Source organism: Pagrus pagrus (genome assembly GCF_965226575.1).
Source record: "Pagrus pagrus genome assembly, chromosome: 2".
NCBI classification, from domain to species: domain Eukaryota; kingdom Metazoa; phylum Chordata; class Actinopteri; order Spariformes; family Sparidae; genus Pagrus; species Pagrus pagrus.
In genome coordinates this window covers 26999529-27020793 of record NC_140186.1, presented here as the reverse complement: position 1 = coordinate 27020793, position 21265 = coordinate 26999529, and the positions used below count along the sequence as shown (strand labels likewise).

General features: G+C 43.1%; 1 protein-coding gene across 1 annotated transcript in view; it reads right to left on the bottom strand.

Moving 5' to 3' along the window:
- Positions 1-3783: 3783 nt before the first annotated feature.
- LOC311272654 (xylosyltransferase 1-like) overlaps positions 3784-21265 on the bottom strand; it is an 87758-nt gene continuing 70276 nt past the window's right edge. The window contains exons 9-11 of the mRNA XM_084379222.1: positions 18482-18680; positions 11939-12272; positions 3784-7089 (exon numbers count right to left, since the gene is read on the bottom strand). Of these exons, the coding sequence (XP_084235348.1) occupies positions 6767-7089; positions 11939-12272; positions 18482-18680 (856 nt within the window). The 3' untranslated portion in view covers positions 3784-6766. The remainder of the gene's footprint in view (positions 7090-11938; positions 12273-18481; positions 18681-21265) is intronic.

The window sequence follows — 21265 nt, the reverse complement described above, 5'->3', positions numbered from 1 at the left end:
TTGATATACTTAACATTATTTGTCATGTTAAATTAAGACATCTACATTTATTGATTATTCTGTTCTGAAAGTCTGCTGCCTTGTCAATATGGTACTCCTTTTCTGTTAAAAACCCAAATCTCCTATGAGTTTGAAACATATCGATAGTTTAATCAGGAGAGACTCTCTACATGAAGATTTATTGCCATGTGTACAAAGAGAATGAGAAAGTCTTTGGCGAATAGACTCCATCATGATGAAGTAATATTTGGGGAGGATATTTGGATATATTTTGGGCCATAAAAAGGCCAAAACATTGTGTTAGTCCCTCTCTCAGTACTTTATGAAGCTCCTGGCACATCTGTGGTCCTAGGTTGCAAACCCATCTGTGCCTACTGAGGATGTAAAGAAAACAGGTTAGAAAAAAAATCATAAAAAAGCTGAGCACTTTAAGAAGAAATTATTCAAACAAGAGTAAGAAGTGGTATGCTGTTTGCCGTGGACTAGTTTCACCTGTGGATTTGTACACATCTGGTGAGGTAATGCGTGTTTACAGCAACAGGACATTGTGAATCTTAAAGAAGCAATTTCTAAGATATGGCCAGAATTGTAATTTAATAAGATGTCTATGATGTCTATGGACTGTGTTACAGAGTTGTGCACTCAAGTTAACATGTTAACCACCTAGCTGCGGACCTTCCTGTGTCATAATACCACTTTGTACCTCCAAAGGCGAGTTTCAGCTGGGAGTAATTTGCCAGTCCTCAATTCAGAGTAAGATGTGAAAATATTCCAGCTCTACACCGTGTTTTAGCTATCTGCTGATGTCTGAGTCTCTCTCACTCCTGTTTCGCTGCACATCTCTGGTATCTCTGCCTGCTGTGTCTTCTTGTCCCTGAAGTCATGGTCTTGGTCAGAGCTGCTGTAAATCGCCTCCATACCGTATCCTGCTGACTTCAAACTGACTTCAGTCGGTCTTGGAAGCTGTGTTCAGGCCCGGTTCAGTGTGCAGCTGTGTTCACTCTCAGGAAGCTAAACACGGTTGAGCTCTGCAAGAGCTAATAGCTACAGCTAAGGATAGCAAGCAAAGAGCAAAGAGGTTGCTCTGGTGATATTCCCCCATAATTATAGCCATATTTTACAAGTTACGCCAAGAAACATATCAGCCAGTTAAACACTGTGGCTCCCTGATTACATAAGAGTAATAATTCAGTGAGTAAAACTATGCATCTTACAATTATCTGTATAATCATTTAACATGGATGTAATATGAGTTATTCATTAGAGAGCCATTTTTACATTGTACCGTGACTGGAATGTATTCAGTGGCAACAAACAGGCTCTCCATGTGCAGATGGCCATGTTACAGTCGGGAGAGAGAGACGCCTGTTATCACTGTACCCTCTCTCCGCTTCGGCGGTGCTAATTAATCAAGTAGCATGTGTGTCAGTGAGCTCGAGTTAAAAGCTGAAAATGATCATCAGACTGTTTATCTGCCATTAATCCGAGTCATTTCCTCCCAACATCAGCAGGACAGCCTTTAGCGTTTCACGTGGCAGTCAAACAAACACAACACCGCTCATCATCCTGCGGCGGCACGAGGACGCCACAGCACATCTCTCCTCACATCCTCCTAAACGGGCACGCCCACACGTGCATGTTAACCTGCACGTAATGTTTTTTTGCTGTCTTACTTAACTCGCTTACTCAGGAAATGCACGCACGCACACACTTACGCGCATGTAAGTGCACAGCAGAGTAAGCGAGGACTAATTAGGCCGCCTGTCCCAAGTCTTATGGGACAGTAAATGGGATCTGTTGGCAGCGTAGTGTTCCTTTGATCAAGGCCTGTCACACACTCAACAGTGCTACGCTGTGATAGGGAACCTCTGGGGAACACACACACACACACACACACACACACACACACACACACAAAGATTGAACCAAAAATGTATTCATTTGTCAACCTGTTGAAGGTCTTTGCTTTTGTTAGGCACATGTCTGCATCTACGGGTAAACAGTACGACTTTGATTGTCTCATTTATAGGAAGTCATCATTCCTTTGCAATGCTTTAACTCTCCCTGTAGCCACATATTTAGGAGCTGTGTTTTGATGTGGGCGCTGGGTGAGAGTCTCCGCTAGAGGACAACTGTTGAGGCTAATTTGGTGAAAACATATGGGAGCAACTAGCTGTACCCACAGTTAACGATTCGTCTACCTCAGTTTGACTGGGAAAATACTTAAGGCATGAAGCGATGGTCAAAGCTTGAAATGATTTCCAACTGTGAGTACAAAGATTGGATTTCGGGGGAATATCTCTCAAGCGTTGAGTTTAAGAGGAATGCCTTTTGAAACTATTTTTTTTTAATCATTTTATTCACATTTATAGTCTATTTGTTGTTTTTTATTATCGTTCTTTTTAACAAAAAGAACCTGCAGTTAGGGAAATGATCTTAGTTGTAATGCTAATGTGTTGGCTGACAGGTTTATTTAAATATTCAGCAGACACAGAATGGGAGCATTCATTTGGTGATTTTGACCACCTGGGAAACGTAAGTCTGTAGACCATACAGATACAGCGGCCATTTTCCTTTGGGTGGGAAACTTGAACTGTGGCACAACGTTATGCTGCTGTTTTCCAGGTTGCAATTCATATAAATGTTCTGAATCTGACAAATTATTATCATTTCACCGCCACTCATCTGCAACTGTGAAGATGATTGATAGTGAAAAATCAGAAGGGAAGCTGGGCTGTATTTCAAGGTAAAACAACACATTGGGTTTCTGTTTTATTCGATCAGTGTGTTTCACTTCCAGGCTTAAATGAATGTGTCCAAGATGTGTGTTGATATTTTGGAATTAATGTTCGCCATTCCTATCACATCATGTAACGCTATCAAAATCAATGTCTTTGTAGTTGCTGATCAATAAGGAAGTGGTGAAATGATTAACAATTTTTGTAAGATTCCCTAACATTCCCTCTGAAATATAGCAGAAATACAACATTTGAGCTTCCCACCCTGAGCGCGACGTCAGAGGAAAATGGCGGTTGTGTGAATAAGATCTATTATTTCACTCTCCTTCTAGCTTTGGCTAATCCTAACCCTGTTTCCACCAACTCCTGGGGGGAAATCTGGCTCTTTATCTGCTAAACGCTCCAATATGTTCACCAGCTAGTCGCTAACTGACCTAATGTGTCTGCTGTTTGGTGTTTTGCAGATTTTGTAGTGTACAATGAGTTTATTAGAGTATTTTTTGTTGTTGCTCAAAACAGCTGCATGCAACAGCTGGAAACAATGCTGATGAGAACACTGACGCTAAACCAAAACAATTAAGTTACAGGCTGTAGAACCAAAACAATGAGCTTATAGACACTAAAATGCTCCTTAAAGCTGAGGGGAATTACAGGGTTGGATGATAATTCAATGTGGGCTCGTCACTATGGGCGACCCCTTTCTCTTGAGACATATTTATTAGATCCATTGTAATATAAAAATGTTGATTAGTGCAGCTTTAATGATTTATAGATTCTTTAAATCACATCTTGTTTTTAACCTCTGATCAAACTTAAAGTCCTTCCACTAACACTTTATATGACTATCCCTGAAATTAAAATGATACAATTAAAGTTTAATGAACCCTTGTTAGTGAATATATACAGTATTAAAAGCATTATATTACCCAGTTAAAATGACTTCAGCTATATTTGCAAAGCAACAACAGATTAATGTTGGAAAGATGCTTCAGCGGGCTTAATGTTTCGTTATCAAACACAACATGCTCACTCGTATAGACACAACTGTTTTTCCATAGAATTTTATTTCCAAAAAGCAGTCAGAGAAAAGTAAAACAAGCCAGTCAAGTACAACAAAACAAATCCCCCAAAGGGAAAAGAACAAATAAAAGCTGATAAAGACAGAAGGCCTGATGATATATACAACAGCAGACATCTTTTTGGTGTTGCAGTACCAGTGAATCACTCGACAAACTCATGGTATTCTTCACATGAAATCAAAAACAAAGAGCAAAATAAGGTCTTTCTTTTTCATGGACAGAGAAGGTTCTAAAAGTCAGCTAAGGCACACAGAGCCTCCCCGGAAAAAACAAACCAACAAAACAATAAAATAACGTCTGGGGGAAACGTCAGTTCAGAGAAGTTTGTGCAACAGTTGCTCAACGTTACATTCCAGCAAGAACAACAACAATCTGGCATGTGATTTTCTCTGAGAGGCAAATAGGACAAGGTTGTTGTCACAGCTGTCCATAAACACTGAAACAGGTTATGTATTTTGATCAATAAACACCATCAATTCACTCTTCGTGCCCAGTTATTGACACTTCAAAAACTCTTAATAATTCAATGTAATTTTACCACATCTGTATTTACATGTACAATACCTTTTAAACAATATTTCAATACAAAATACTTATGTACATCTTCATTTGTTAATCATTTTGTTACAAAATAGGACTTCCACAATGAGTTACATTTACTTTATTCACCTTTTTCCAAAACTGTCATCGAGCTTACATAATAATATGTATCGTGTGAAGTAATTGTTCTGAGCACGGTGGCACTATAAATTAAAAGGTGGGCAGCAGAAGGCGGCCAGTGAAAAACAAAACAGTCCTTTACAACCCAGGAACAGTGTCGATCTGAGAGGGAAGGAGTGACAGCAGTTATAATGGACACATCCGACAGAGAGGCAAGGTGAACTTGACATTAATGAACAGTAATGTGCCTTAATTAGCCTGTGCAAAAACACTCACTTAGCTCGTGTGGTGGCTAAACAATGTTGACAATCACAGATTGGACTCCTAATTGGCTTCAGATGAAACTTATTTCAAAGTAAATATGTGACCGAGCCTCTTGTTCAGGATGTGCTGCCGTACAGTGCTTCCCTCAGTCTGATCAACTCGTCTCAAATGTCCAGAGATTGTCTTGATGGCAGAAAAGGTACTTCAAATGTAGAGCTGAAAAGGTGCCATAGACCCGATCTAATAAATGATGCATTTTGCAATCAAGACACGATATAATAGTCACTTGAAATTGTACATTATTGTCACAGCATGAAGATCACTACCACTCACTATCATTCTGAAACTGACAGGAACCAGAAAACACCAAAAAAGCACAGTTTCTCCTTCCGTGTCCAGACGTTGTCCAATGTGTTCAGTTGTGAAGAGCGTCTTTGTTCACCTTCTCTGTTTGGTGAGGTTGTTAGTCAGCTGACCTCTGACCTCACAGGTCAGGGTGGCTTTCTCTTGTGATGCACTTGGCAAACAGCCGTGTAAGAAACCAAGACAAGAAGATCTATTCAGACAGGACAACACGGACTAACACACAGGTGCGGGCCATAAAAAGGTACAGTATAAGTTTGGGGGGTTGGCCTTTGTAAATAAAGGCGGCTTTCTTTACAAAAAAATATTTATCATGCTGCCAAGGCAGCGTCGCAGTTATTTAGTCACTGACTAAAAATATCAGTATTAATATAAACTTATAAATAAATAGCGACTCATGGACTCACCCCCCTCATTCACACACTTTTTGAAACTTCATGTATAATCATGTACAACATAAAGTGTAATTGAAATGACTGAAGAAAGTAAAAAAAAATAAGACGACACTGAAAACAAGAAGAGAGTTTTAAGGTCAGCTTGAGATAATAGTGTTTCAAGTTTGAGGCAGGTTTGTGAGAAAACCAAGTCGGACAAAACAATTCTCTCTTTGTCCTCTGCCTGTCACAACATCTGGGTTTGATAAAAAAAAAACTACACTATGTGAATGTTAAGTCTTAAAATACTATTGTACAACGACCCTAAATGAAGCATTCATGATTCAGAACACTAAAATGTCTACATTTAATTTCTATTATAATCCAAATAGGTGTAATTATTCTGAGAAGGCCTCTGTATTTGCATTTCTCTTTTTCCATATTTACGAAAATGTGGCTGCAGCAGATGGTTCGCCCAGCCGCAACAGTTCCACATCCTGATCAGGCACTGAGCTGAGAGAAGTTGTGCTGCTGCTGCTGATTTATTCCACTGATTTACAAACGGAGTCACTGAACTATCAGAAAGTCAGGAGTTTTGCGGTAATTGGCTTTAATAATGCTAAAATATTTGTTGTTCAAAGTTTCTTCTTCATAAACAGGAGATTTTCTTTTAGCGGCGCTGCATTTTGAGTCGTATCAAAATAATCTTTGCTGACTGTTTGGGCTCATCTGAACGCTCACGTATCATCTCGTTTTCTTCATGCTGACATACACTTAAGGAGGCACATTTCATTTCGTACCGGGCTACCTCCTCACATATACGTCTTACAGCTAAGGCCTTTTTTTTTTGCAGCAGAACGTTGTCTGCTACCAGTGTTGACAATCCACACTCACATGACCGCTGTGCCCCGTGCGGGGCTTAAAAAGCTGACTTCATAATTCATTCAGCAGCAAAATAAATGCTCAAAAATTGCAACGTTTGATCACAGTAAAACTCAGCCATGAGAAGAAAAATAAATACACTGAGAAACTGAAATAGCAAAGCCAGCATAATCCCCTAAAAGGAGGAACCCCGTGGGAGGATCTGAAAAATCATTCTCCTCGCTCTCTGTCCAGACACCCTCACCAACAACCCCCCAAAAAATCCACTTTTTCTTTTGTCTCCTTTTCCCAAGACAGAGGAAGAACACTTTTCCTCCCCCCCACCTGCAACAAACCCCTTAAATAAATAAAAAACAACAGTGAATCTCCTGTGCCGTGGTCTCCTGTCCAGCTGGAGGCCTCGCTGCTACCTGATGCGCCCGTCGGCGCGAGGTGCTCCCAGATGGGATTTGGGGTCCGGGCTCAGGGAGCTCCAAGGGTTCTTGGGGCAGGCCTGCATGACCGGGCAGGCGGTAGGGCCCACGGCGCAGATGTCGGCTGCCTCCCACATCTCGCCCACCAGGCTGTCTAACCAGTGCTCCAGCTCCGGACCTGTCAGTGCCGCGTTCCTCTTGGCCTGCTCCACGTAGCCCAGGCTGACAGGGATGTTGAGCACTGGGTTGAGTCCGTGGAAACTCTGCTCCATGTAGCTGTTCTTCACTGGCCCGTTGTGAAGCTTCAGCGTATCCTCTGGAGAGACGTGGGAATGGAGGAAGAGAGAAACAGAGAGGGAGACAGATGAGGTGTGAGGAGTTGATAATCAGTGGTCAGACAAAAGGGAGTTGAAGGGAAAGGGAGAAAAGGAAAAAGAGAGACATGAATGGTAAAATATCAAAGCAGAGAACGTGATTCGCTTCATTATCAGAAAAGCTTCAACTGGTTGCTAATTTGCTTGGATTGATTTCTACCACCGGACTTCTTGAATCCCATTCTTTCATGTGGTATGTCAGACCACTGTGATGCTGACTTTTTGGAAACGGTCAGAAATACTCAGACGCGCCCTCATTCTTTCTTCCCATGACGGTCGGGCCCGGCAGGAAGACAGAAAACGTAGACACATCCTCAAACACTCCCTCCACCCTGAGCTCCACTGAAGCTGTAAATTCCTCACTGGTCCTCTAACTGGGGTGCGAGCCATCCTCTCTAAGCATGGCTGAGCAGACATTGGCGCTTTTCATGCACTGGTGACAGAAAGAGGCAGTCAGACACGAGGTGCTCCACCAGGCAAGGAGATGTCCAGCCCGTGCCAGCCAGCTTTGCGGTGGCAGAGTGTGTTATGAAGTCATGCATCTGTGTAAAGTTTTAGCTCTGTGTGTAAAAATGTGTAGTGTGCACATGCATGTGTGTGTATGCTGCTGCCGGTGCGGGTGGAAGGCCATGTCATAAAGTTTTACTGGCACTGCAATGTAGGAGGGAAAGCTGGTGCCAGACATGGCAGTAAATTAAAGGCGACTGGATGGCAGAGCTAAGAAGAAAGCACATTCACGATTATTACTAAATGACTATAAACTCCACATAAACACAAAAAGTAGATGACTCTGGAGAACGAATAACTACGCAATTTTTGATGGTGTGTGAGTTTAATGGGAATAAATGGCGCGATCCTTAATCCAGATGTAATCAAAGATGAGTCCACCTGGATCCTGATACAGCGACCTGAATCGAAGTTATTGACGCTCCTATAAGAGAAGTTCATTTCTTGTTGATTGCGGCGTTCCCTGCTGACAAAAGATGACGTGGGTGAAGCAAAGTAAAGTTTGCTTTAGTGCCGTACCCCCACATTAATGCGCAGCTTCTTTCCTCAGGCTGTGAGACTCCTCAATCCATCCCCAGTACTCCTCCATAAAAAAAAATAGTTTTAGACTTTATTTTTTATCCTGCCTGGATCCTAGAAGTCGTTTATTCTTTAAGGCTTTAAGAAGTACAATAATAATTGCACAGAATAAAGGCCATACACGGGTCTTATATAGATCATATAGAGGCATCAACATTAAGATTAAAAATGAATTGAGACCGTTTCATAACTGGTTAAAAGTTCCTTGTGTTAAGTTTTCCCATGTACTTAAAGTGGGACTGTAACTTTTGCTGAGCAGAGGCCGCTGTGGCCAGAGTGGCAATTACATTATTTCAGTGCATTAAACTTTCACTCATCTCTGGTGTGAGTTGGTAGTTTTAATGTTGTGATAAAACCACTGAAATGTGTAACAGTAACATGCAGAGATTAGAGAGTCTTAAACTCGGCGAATGACTTGAGAATATCAGCTGCAGAGCATCATCTCTCTAAAGTTTGTAGCATTATTCGCCATAATTATGCTACGGATCAAACCGGACCAAGCGAGGCTGCAGCAGGAATATTCCTGAGTGTACTGGAATGGAAAAGGTTTATTTTATTTTATTATGTGACTTTTTATTAGCAAGAGGAAGTATGTGTTATTTCTAAATTAAAAAGTTACAGTCTTGCTTTAAATACGCAATCACAGGAGTAAACATGCCTATATCTTCAACTATGACCAGTTAAAAACAAAATAGTAAATAGAAGTCCTAAAATAATACAACTACTATACTCTTAATGAATATAAATCACATTTCTAGAGATTAGATACACAGAACTAGCTTACACATGTAAAGTACACCTGTGTCTGTTGGTTGGTTGGTTTGTCAGCAGGATTATACAAAAACTACTCAAAGGATTTCCTCGACACTTGGATGGAGGATGTGATTGGGCCCAGAATAGACCCCAGTGACCTCTGGGTAAGATCTGGATAAAGGGATGGACCCAGGAATTCTTACTCACTTTGTTTAACATTGTGAGATAGGGTGTTTTTTTTTTGCTGTTGTTGACATATTTATTAAAGTAATGCGTGGATTTTCATGAAAAAGTCAGGCTTATTTAAGTGGCTGGTATCTATGAGTGATTCGCATGAAGAGGACTTGGGCCTTGGCAGAGACAGGCGCTCCACTGAAGGAAGTTTCCAGCTAATGAATTACAGCTAGCTCAAACTAATGCAGGCTACAGTCAAAAGCCAGTGGATGGAAGTAACCTAATACATTTACTGTACAACAGATGCACTAGTGCTTTATGAGGTAATTATTATTTATAATTTTTATATTATTTACATTTTATGTTACTTTATACTCCATTTTGCCAATGTAAATGATAATACTTGTGTACTTTTACTTCACTCAAGTAAAAATACCATGTTGAAATCTTACTGATGTTACTACTTTTGCCAAACTAAAGAGAGAGGATACTACAACTAGAGGCTGACTTACATTATGGTAGGAGTGTTTCTCATTTGTTCATCGCATTTGCATCAATGCCAACATATAATCAATAAATCTACATCTGTGCCTCATAAACAGCCGACACTATCTTACAGCTGAGCTACACCACTGTAGTGACAACAAGGCAAGAGATGAATGTTCAGCTGACACAGTTAAATTAGTACCAGGCAAGTTTCTCGGATGAACATAGTTGCATAATGCGAACCTAAACAGCCGTAAACCAGAGATGAATATTTAACTCAGGCTGTCACACAGCAGCCCCTCCCCCCACAGCCCCACTGAGACTCAGGTCAAAGACAAAAAGCTGTAACTTGATTTGTTGCTTCTCCTCATCATTTAAACGGCTCAGTGAGATTATTAAACGGAGAAAGGCGCAATTACGCCGAAGCTAGCGTCTCAACTCTCATGTGACTTTCACAGCAAACTGGCTGCCAGCGGTCTGGAACAATGCTGTCTTGCCCCTTATCCACGCCGGCTGATTGATTTAATTGTGTCATTGTTTTTCGTGGACTAAGTGCGCTGTTGTTTAACACTCTGTTTAGTGGGTATGAGCAGCTCGCTGCTTTATTAAGGGTGACTTGATGACAAACAACCAGGGTCTGCAGAGGCCCAGAGGCTTGATTAGAAAGGGCATCATCTGTGTGTGTGTGTGTCTGTGTGTGTGTGTGTGTGTGTGTGTGTGCGGACATTTTGGAGCACCTTAACTAGCTGTGTTACTTTATAAATTGTTACTATTTTGGTATCAACTGAAAAGTAGACACTGAAAATGTAAACTGGAAGCAGACACTGTCGGTCAAACATGCCCACTATCTGAATTCAAGCTGTGTGTTTTCATTTTCAGCATCCTGCATATGAACGTCTGATCTGTGTTAGATAAGAGGGGCAGTGTGATTCAAATCTAAAATGAGCCTGTCTATCATGGATTTATAACAAGTAACCACATACAGGCCTCCACTCTGCAATAACCTACAGCCAGTACTTCCTCTGTAAGACTTCATCGTGCTCAATTTGTGCTGACTGTGTCAGACTGTTGTGGACTGAACGGCAACAAATCGTGTCTGACATAATGTTAGATACACACAGCGGAGGAAGAATTACAGTATGTACACAAAGTGACAATATTACACTGTACAAGCAGTCTATTACAAGTAAAAGTACTGCAACAAAATTTTACTTGATGCAAGTATTATGACCAAAATTCACTTAAAGTATCGGCTGTAAAAGTCCTCGTTCTCCAGAATTGTTGAAATTATTGGATTAAAAGAGTATTAGAGTTCATTTTAAACACTTTAAATCATATTTTGTTTTACGCTCCAAAAGTAGAATGGCACTCAATAGAGTGCATACCACCGCAGTCTGCTTTTGTACTCACTCACAGATACCAGCTTTCATCATGAGCCATGCATTATTCCCTGAGAGATTAACTAGAATGTCGAAATATCTCCCGATGTTAAAGAAAGTGAGATAAAAATTCCTGGATCTGTCCCTTTATCCAGATCTGCACAATAAGCTAATGGGGTCTATTCTGGGCCGGGACCTGTCCTCCATCCAAGTTTCATGGACATCTGTTTACTAGTTTATTGTTTTCCTGCTCACAAACCAACCAACCAATAAACACACAGACACAGATGAAAACAAAACCTCCTTGGCAGAGGTAAAAAAAACCTTTTGAGTCCTAAACGTGTATTTTCTTCAAACAATTTACATTTTTTCGCAGTGTGTGGATTATGTCAAATCTTACCTGACAAAGTAACCAGTAACTATAACTGTCAGATAAAAGTAGTCGAGTAAAAAGTACAATATTACCTCCTGACGTGCACAGGAGCAGAATTACAAAGTAGCAAAAATTGGAAATATTCAAGTATAAGAATGATTATGTCGAATGTTTCAGAAGGTTATATTCTTAATAATGTTACTTGATTGTTATTCCTGATGCATTAACGTGTAGCAGCAGTTTACTGTGATAGCTGGTCCAGGTGGTCACAGTAAACAATCAAAAGTAATAAGCTTCACAAACACAGGATTTATTGCAGGGCTGCTTCCCTTGTGGGGCTTCCACCACATTAAGATATGAAGCAAAGTGTTTGGTATTTAGAGGAACACTTTAAGCACTTTTTTTTTATGAATGATTATCTGTTGTTGGGGAACAGCACAGTGGTGCAATAAGCTAAGCAAGGTTATTTGTACAAACGATCAATATTCATTTTGTGTTATGGTGAAGCTGTTACACATCACAGAGGAGCCTCTCTCTCACCTTGTCGGATGGGCTGGTGCTTGTTGTAGGCCAACGGGGAGATAAGGAAGCGCATCTCGGCCACGGGGCTCCAGTGGTGCAGGATGCGGACGCTCCACACACCGGGCCGCAGGGGCTGGTTGAGCGGCGGGCGGTAGTGGGTGAACTCGGCGCTGGCGTCGATCAGGATGTCGTAGGTGGCCGCGATGACGTTAGTGGGGTCGATCCACACGACTGTGACTGTGACGTTGGGGCCCTTGCTCCACTTCTGCATGCCCACCGTCTCGTCCATGGGGCCCATCAGGCCGCCGAAGTTTCGGAACATGCGTTCTTTGGCATCCCACTCGGTGCCGATCTGACAACGTGAGAGGGAGAAAAGGGAAATGAGAGGGCGTGTGAGCAGCGAGACAAGAGTGAGTGACAGAATGAGGTAAGGAGAAAGACAAGGAGGGACGCGACAGCAAAAAGCACAAGCGATGAGGGGATATAAGCTCCCTCCTGCTGCTGCATACAGAGGTCATAAATATTATAAAGTAATACACTATGTGCATGCGTCGCCATTCGACCACGCTGTTAAGATAACCAATATCTGCACTGAATTATCATGGGAAATAATCTTCAGCATGCATTTTCTATCAAATAGCACCACACTCCCGCCCAACCCGCCACACAGCCGTTATATAATGTTCCAATACGCAGAAGCTGACAAGCCCGATTGTTCCGTCCTGCATGTTTGCGACTATTTGTCCACAGCTGCTGGTAGTGTACGCCCGTCTTTGGCAAGGAATATGAGAGGCAGGCTGAGGAAGGCATATGACTAGACCCCCCGACCGTATCCCCTTGGGGTAGAGATCAAATGCATCCATGTTTGCTCTCTGAACACATTTCAGGGAGAGGAGAAGGCAGGCAGCGAACAGCAGCGTGAGCAGCATTTAACCTAAACAGAAACTACAGGGGAGAAGATTACAACCTGACATCAGTGAGGAAAACCCAAACAGAGGGAGACGTTTTACATTCTGACATCATACGCAGACACGGCGACTGCAGCCTTTTTGACAGGAAATAAAAGGGAGTCTGTGCAGCCATCTTCCATTAAAATAGGCTTCAACAAAGACAGAGGAGGCTGCATTCTCTGCAACCATTGTGAGGATGTAAAAACCTAACAGACAATAGCAAAGTCAAAAATATATCTTTGGTGAATTATGAGACATACAGTCCCTCTGGCTGCAGAACATGGGACTAGCTGCCAGCACGCCGCACACTGGAGGACTGCCAGCGGGACAATGAGCCAATTTTAAGATTATTACGTCCTGTGAGCTTACATAATTAACATTTAGGATACACACTTTTGCAGGTTTGTTTGTGCGATCGAACCGATGTTTTTAGGTGACGCTAGAGGAGGGATTCTGTCGCTCGACTGAAACGACGAAAGAAAGAGAAGAAAGAACAAATTACAAGAACGGGAGGAACATAAGTGCGGCTAATTGCCTTTAATGTCTTCTTTGTGGTCGAGGCTGTAACTGAAGAGGTGTGATCCGTGTGTGAGAGACTGCAAAAGCGTGCGGTATGCAAAATGAGAGACGCCGAGTGATCGAGATTGATGGGGGAGATGAGGTGATAGAGGGGGAGGCTGAACGCACGCACACACACACGCGCGCGCGCTTCGACAGTGAATTATGTCTGGGGTGTTGGCAGAAATATGAGAGGTATGGCGGCTTTAGGAAGCGTTCATCCTTACAATGGTAGCTGATTAACACAGCCTCATCCTGCTGGACGATCAATGGCTGACTGGAACTGACTCTGTGTAACACCCTTTGAGAATTGCAATGAACAGTATCAATAGACATTAGTTGACATTAGCGTGTGTGTGTGTGTCTTGGCCATCCGTAAAAAGACACTTTCATCTCAATTATTGGACTGACCTCTGCCATCCCTGCCCCAAACACCTCAGTCCTTTTCTCTTTAAATTACTTATCAACTCCTCTTGTCTGGCACCTCTGCAGCTCATTACTTTATTCAAGGCTGACTCGCTGGCACACACTACATCCCCGATTGATTGGCAGCACTCTCTTTCTAAAGAAATGAAGGGAGTATTGACAGAGGAATCTCACTGTAATCCACTGGGAGAGAGGCTGCACAGGGCCGACTAAAGTTAGAGTTATGAGAGGGAGACTCTGACAATGTTCACACCGGGTGGGAGGGGACCCCCTGTGACTCGCTCCTGGGTCTTCGCCGTAGTTTATTCGGCAACAAATGTCAACTAAAAGCGATGTGAATTATGCGCAGAAGTCCAAGTTCCACTTTTGCGTGCCGTTTCAGGTCGGATGAGTGGGCAGCTCCACTCCGCAAGCTTTTCAGTCACTGCACCAACACACACACACACACACACACACATATGGTGCACAGCGTACACACAGGTTAATAAGGCGCACATGCATCTTGTTGACTGGCTGCCTGCCTCGTGATGGAAGCTCGATCCTTAACCTGGTTACCACAGAAATACAAGGCAGAAGAAGGCAACTCCTACTGAAAAAAGTATATGCTGACCTATTGTATTTTTATGCAAAGAGCTGGAGGTCCTTAAGCCCACACACACAGTGTTACCATATCAGCTGAAAGTCTGCATTAAACATTTAAGACTTAATCACAAGGTTTATAGTTTTAGATGCTGCAGTTGAGTCAGGTATCGCTCTCTCTGGACTCAAGGTAAATCTGCAGTTAATAGACGGAGCCACCAGTAACAGCAAGTTCCTTCTTCCAGTATGAAAGTGGGTCAAACAGGGATTAACTTAACTGGCCCATTTCAGCCTCAGCCTATAGCGTACTCTGACCTCCACACTCAACCTGTCCCTTGCTGATTCTACCCAATAAGCTTTGGCTTAAGACCAATACCCAATCAAGCCTTATGACCCGCCGCTCACCAAGTCGCAGGCTTAGGACCTTCTTTCCCTTCTAGCCATACTTAGAAGAACATGTTTTTGTGGAGCTAATGCTGATCTGGCACCTCGTTTTGACCTCTACCCCCCTTTTTTTTCAATTATTCCGTTCTCTCTTAACGACTCAAACTTTCCACTCACTTGAGCCAATTAATCAGTTTGCGTTAATAACCAACAAATACTAACAACTGCTGTTAATTTCAGGGGATTTCACGCTCAATTATCCTCTGCTGTCGACTGGACAAACAGAAGCGAAAATGATCAACAGAATGTGAACAAATAACAGTTTTGACGTTATGTCCGTGAATTTTGTCGCAGAGGCGTCTGCTGGGTTCTCTCCGGCTTCCTCCCACATTACAAAGTCAGCTTGGTAACCATGCTAACTTCAGTAGACAGCTCCGAAGTTGGTTCAAAGCTCCCGCTCCAGGTGTAAACACCAAGACCCCCCCGGTGCTCTGAGCTCTCAGTCCAGATTGCTAGCTGCACAGCTTACCAAGCTAAGAAGCTAATAGCAGCTACAGTAAGCAGTTTCTTATGGGTATTTGCTGCCCCTTGTTTTGTTTTAAAGGTGGCCAGTTCTTACATATTGCACCTTTAATGACTAAGTGGGTAAAGGCAAGTATTAGAAAAAGTAGAAAAGTCTTGTAAGTTAAGTAAATGTCATCACTTTACTGTAATGCAGCCTTTAAAACCAGGAAGACGACACTTCATGATGTAACAATATCCAAAATCTAAGATGATGCATACGTCTCATATCACAATAACGATACTATCGATATATTGCCAGGCCCTAATTATACATTTTACCTTTGTCCACACATGCCTCATTATTCAAGTCAATTACCCATATTACACGTTTCATCCCCTGCTCATCCTACCTGACTTAACAGGAAACATAAAATGCTCCCATCTCATAATCTACCTCTATTCTATTTCTTCCTTCTGACCCGTAAACCTTTTCTCCGCGTCACCGACTCGCCGGCGCCCGTACTCTACCACCTCCATTAAAAACAGACAGGTCAATTTGATCAGCAGGCAGCAGCATGGACAGTCCAACTCTACATCTGGTCCTGCTTAAAACCAAGGGGCATGAATGTCCCTTAAGGCTCTATTCAGAAGCTTATTAGTGGCACTTTTGTGGGGGTAATCAAACACAGGTGCTCACCAGCAGCAGCAGAGGACTCCCCCGGGACACCATTTACACTACTGAGGGACTGTGGGTAAGACGGCTGGTTGCTTGCTAATAAAGATACACTGTGGAGGGATGTATGAGGAAGGGAGGGTGGAGAAGAGAGGGATGAGGATGTTTTCTGTCATGAAGGTGCGAGCTGAGCGCTCATCAAAACAAAAGGGATGAGTAGGAATGTACTTTGACGCTGTCACGACATCAGATTTTGACTACATGCTTATTGGGGGAAAAAAAAAATTACGATAGCGATGAATTAGCATCAATATTAGCCTGCCAGGTTATTACCATGATATTAATATTTAACTTTCCAATATGGTATATCATGATACACCTAATGTGCCTCCTCACTTTCTTACCAAGAACTACATGAGAAGATCGATACCACATTCATGTCCCTATGATAGATATGAAGCTGGTTAGCTTAGGATAAAGGAAGGAAACAGCTGAGCCTACTAACAAAATATCTGCCCAAGCTCACACATTGATTAATGCAACAAAAAAAAGAATAATAAAAAACTGTGTAAACGACCTTCTGAGGTTTTGCTGGACAATATTTCTTCAGGTAGAGCCTAGCTGGCTAGTTTGCTCCTGTCTCCAGTTGTTGTTCTAAGCTAAGCTAACCAGCTGCTGGTGTTAGCTTAATATTTACTGTACAGGCTTGACAGCACTATTCATCTCTTTATGTAACTCTCCTCAAAAAAGTGTATTTGTTAAAGCTGTTAATACAAATAGCAGGATAACCAGCTAGCATTTTAGCTAGCACTTTGTCTGTCAATATGTTCTTGCCTTGCAGTAGAACTCTATTTCAAAAATAGAATAAGAATTAGATGTGTCATACACTGCCCTTGTTTTTTTGTCTGTTTGAACTCAAAAAACCTTTTCAGCAATAAATTCTCCGCACACTCAGTCACATTTCACTCACAAAAAACATATATTTAGTTGTAAATGAAGACGTGTGTGTTATCATATTATCATACATATCTATAAATATGAAGGGTTGACAAAATTACAGAAACACCTTACAGTATCCAGTGCAAAGTGCTGTTACTCAGAATAGAGGCTCATAATGTTCGATTTTTTCAGCTGTGTCACCTGTTATCACACGTTTATCACACATGTTTATTTCACTGCATCATAATGAGTTCCTCTATCACAGTATGTACAGTATGTACACTGTAGTAGGACGAGGACTGAACCATCAGTCAAAATCTGTCATGTAAGTTTGGTCCAAAAAAAGGTAATATACCTCTCAATGTCAAGCGAGTGTCAGCTGAGTTGTGGTGAAATACTAATTTTAAGTGTGTGGGATGTAAGTGGTTCTACACTAAATCATGCAGTAAAAAGGCCCATAAAAGCAGCTGCGAGGCAGCAGGAGAGAGGTGAAAAGAAAGACATATCTGTCTTCCTTTATATCTAAAGGAGGACAGGGAACACGCTGTTAAGCCAACCATATGGTTTATCTGGCAAACTCCAGCATATAGCTTTAGTATAATGGCTCATATCTGCTAAGTTGACAAAAAGCACAGAGCTGCTGCTGTGACGCCGCGCCGTCTTCTTTAAGCTCTTTCTGCTCTGCTTTTGACTGACAGACGGACACGCTGACTGACTGACAGCTGCTGCACAGTGCCAGACAGTGAATGCTTTCTCTGGCTGAGCATCCAGATAAAAGCCACAGCTCACATCACTTCTCTGTCACTCATAGGCGCGACACACAAACAGGGCTTAGCGAGAGGGGCCGGCGTGGACACCGGTCCGCCCGGAGTTCACCCTGAGACGGCTGGATGAGGTGGAGTTCGGCTGTAAAATTATGCTCCACGGGCACAAACAAAGCAAACAAATTCATTTAAAAGTTTGCTGACATTTGTGCTTCCCACACAGCTCTGTACGATAAACCAGAGGAAAAGGTCAATTTGCATTCCCTCAGTTAATTTTTGTCCTTTTTTTAAAAAGACACTGCTGCTGTCACATCACAGCCGAGCTGCTGTGTCCTAAACAGGCGTCGTGGTAAACAGAAACACAGATTAACATAACAAGACAATCAAGGGAGGCATTCCAGTGTGAAGGTGAGAAGACGTTCTATTAGGAAACAACAAATAAGCAGCACACGAAGCGCTCATCCCTATAAACTTGGATGAATTCAATCAATTTACATTTTACAAGGCCATTACAGGCACCAGTTTAATTGTGTGGAGATGCGCCGCTATGAGTCTTGGCAAGGTCGCCATAGCAATGAATATAAGGTCACCATGGCAATGAGCTGTATATCTCACCTCTAATTATAGGCAGCACATAGGAGAAGCTATGTGCTGCTCAAGGTTTTAATGGAACTCATTTCCTGACGCCGGCAACGGCTGACTGATTGTTTTGTGACTAGTGCCAAACAAGTGACTTAAATGCAAATTAAAAACAAACGCCACGCGAGCCGATCTGCTGACTCACCTCGGCGAACTGCAACCTGCTGAATGTGCTGCTGGGAGGGCTGGTCAGCTTGAAGCTCTTCTTGGGTGCCACCCAGGTCTCCATGGTCTCCAGCTTGCTAGTGGCCAGATTGGTGGCGTGGTGCTTGACCAGGTAGCCCTGGAACTGGTCCGACTGGAAGTAGAGGTGCACTGACACCGGGTGGCCCATGGGGAAGTACCTGGCAGGGCGTCGAAAAAGAGAGAGAGAGAATCCATTAGCAAACCTGATACCCGCTGACCTACCTGCTGTGCCGCCTTTCAGGGCCAATAGTGTAAGAGGAGGAGAATATCTAGATCCATCTGGATAACGTCTGCGAAGGAGCGGCCTTGAACATGCTAATGTGGCTGGAGGCTAATGTATGCTCACAGTGCAGATTAGCGGGGGAGTCAATGTGCTCTGTGATTGTGGGACATGGTGGACATTAACTCAATGACCTTTAACAGAAAACCAATTGTGTCAAAGACATGTGTCGACCATGCTGATAATTCCCATTAAGCATCGATTGTTGGTTGCTGTGTTCACGCTTGAGTAATCGGCGTTTTCAACTATTTTCATGCGTGTACGTGATTATCACAGTATATCAAACATAAGCAACGGATGAGTGAACGCTTTATTAAAAGCCTAACAACCACTGAGAACTTCTAAGTAAGTAAATAACAAGCTTCTCCTGTGCTTAATTATTGCTTTTACAGCGTGCCGCTCGATTCAGCATGTGCCCCGGTTCTGAAGTGGAAGGGATGGTTAAAGAAGACATGTGACGGTCGAGACCGCAGCGTTCTGCTGGCTGCAGAAAATTACAGAATAGTCATGGGCTGTATTGGCAGCAGATTCAGATTAGTCAGAGTTCTGAACACACGCGGACAAATCCAACTGAACACAAGTCCGCTGAACAAAGTTGAACTGGGTCATCCAGTCAGCTGAAGCCGAACGAAGGTCTTGCCCCCCTGATTAGTCTGTTGTTTGTTTGCGGTACGTGGCAGAGGGCCTGCCCTCGGGGCGGCTAGCCCGAGTGACTTCTGGAAAAACAAAAAGGGGCCAGGGTGGGCACTGCTGGGGAACGCTCCACAGCTGCTCTCTGACTCCTTCTCGCCCAGATTCCTCATCCTTCTGCTTCCCTGAACTCGTCTTTATTCCCGTCTCTTCTTTACACACTCACACACTCACACACACACTGTCCCTCCTGCTCCCCAGTGCCCGTGGCCTCATCAGTATTCCACTAAAGGACCAGGAGTCAACCCGTCCCGGTAAATGCTACCCTGACAAGCAGAACAGCAAATATTTACACCCACAAGGATAACAGCTCACACTCCCTCCTCTCCGGCTCCCTCTCTCTGTGCCTCTCTCCCTTTCTCCTCTTCTCTGTTCTCCCATCTGCCTTCTCCTCTTTGCTCCTCTTCTCTCCCCTCTCCTTCTTTTATCCTGCGTTCCCTCCTCGTCCCTCTGCCCCCCTCCCCCCCGCCTGGTCTTTCCCAAAAGAGACGTAGCTGCCAGTGTGAGAGGCAGTGAGAGGGGTCGGGGCGTAGCCTGCACAGAAGCTCCATTCAGGCTTTTACTCCACAGTCTCTCCAGTCCAGTCACAGCGGGCTGCTAAAAGGGCCAAATCCCTCCCTGTGGCCTTCTCTCATTGTCGGACCGGCCATCGGGAGCACCGGCAGAAATCCCGGTCGGGCTGGTGGCTCTGTGGGCCGCTTCAGCAGCCCCATTATACACAAACAACAGCGAGTATGAATGATCGGCCCACTTCCCACCTCGTTGTGTTCGCCGAAAAAGTCAGAGCCATTTTTTAGTCCCGGCCTTTTCCTCTCCGTCTCACACTGGGGTTGACCTATTCGCATGTGGAGACTTTAGACTTGAATGAGATTTACAACTTCAAAGCAGAACCTTGATTGGATTTAAAGTTCCCTGCTTGATTGGTACAATTCCAGATCAATAAATTCATGAGGCCCACAAATTCAAGTATAAGACGGCTCATTTTGCCTCTCGTTGCTCCGTTTTGTTCGCCCTGATCTCAACTATGTCTCACTGCAGCTGTGACTCATTGTAGCTCTCATCATTTATGTACGACGTCCTGATTTCTGCTCACACACTCCACAGACTAGTTTCATAGACTTATCTCGCTACACATCGAAGATTACTGGTAACGCCGTTTTGCCTGTGTATTACACCCAGAATGGTGAACAAATAGTGCATTATTCATGGTCTCCACCCTGTAATGGTGCAGTAATTAATTTACGACAGAACGCATCACAGACCAGACAGGACTGGTACGGCTGTCTGACACTGTCTGTTAAATTATGACACCCTATTAAGCCTCGGAAAATGTCGACTGTGGTGTTATATGAGAGCACATGTGACACAACGTAGCGTGGACGTGTCGGGCGGCTCTCATGTACATGCATTACATTCATGTCACATTCAGTCTTACACATGGTGGTGATGTTTATCAGCTACATTTACATCTACAACTAAATGTATTTGTATGTATTTATTATTATCTATGTATGATGTCCTATAGAACTGTATGCATTCTGTATTCAGTTGTTCTGTTCTACTGTAGATGGATCAGCCAGGCTTTGTACTCTGATGTAAGCATGTTTTCTAGTGTTGTACAGTGGAAATGGTTGCTGCTGCCTGTTGTTGTTGACTTTTTTCTAAGTGTATTTGTGTTTGGGAATGTGACCTTGCTGGATTCTCTAATCAACACCTGATTATTTATAGAAAGACCTGTTGGCAATCAGGCACAGAGCGAATTTGATGAAGCAA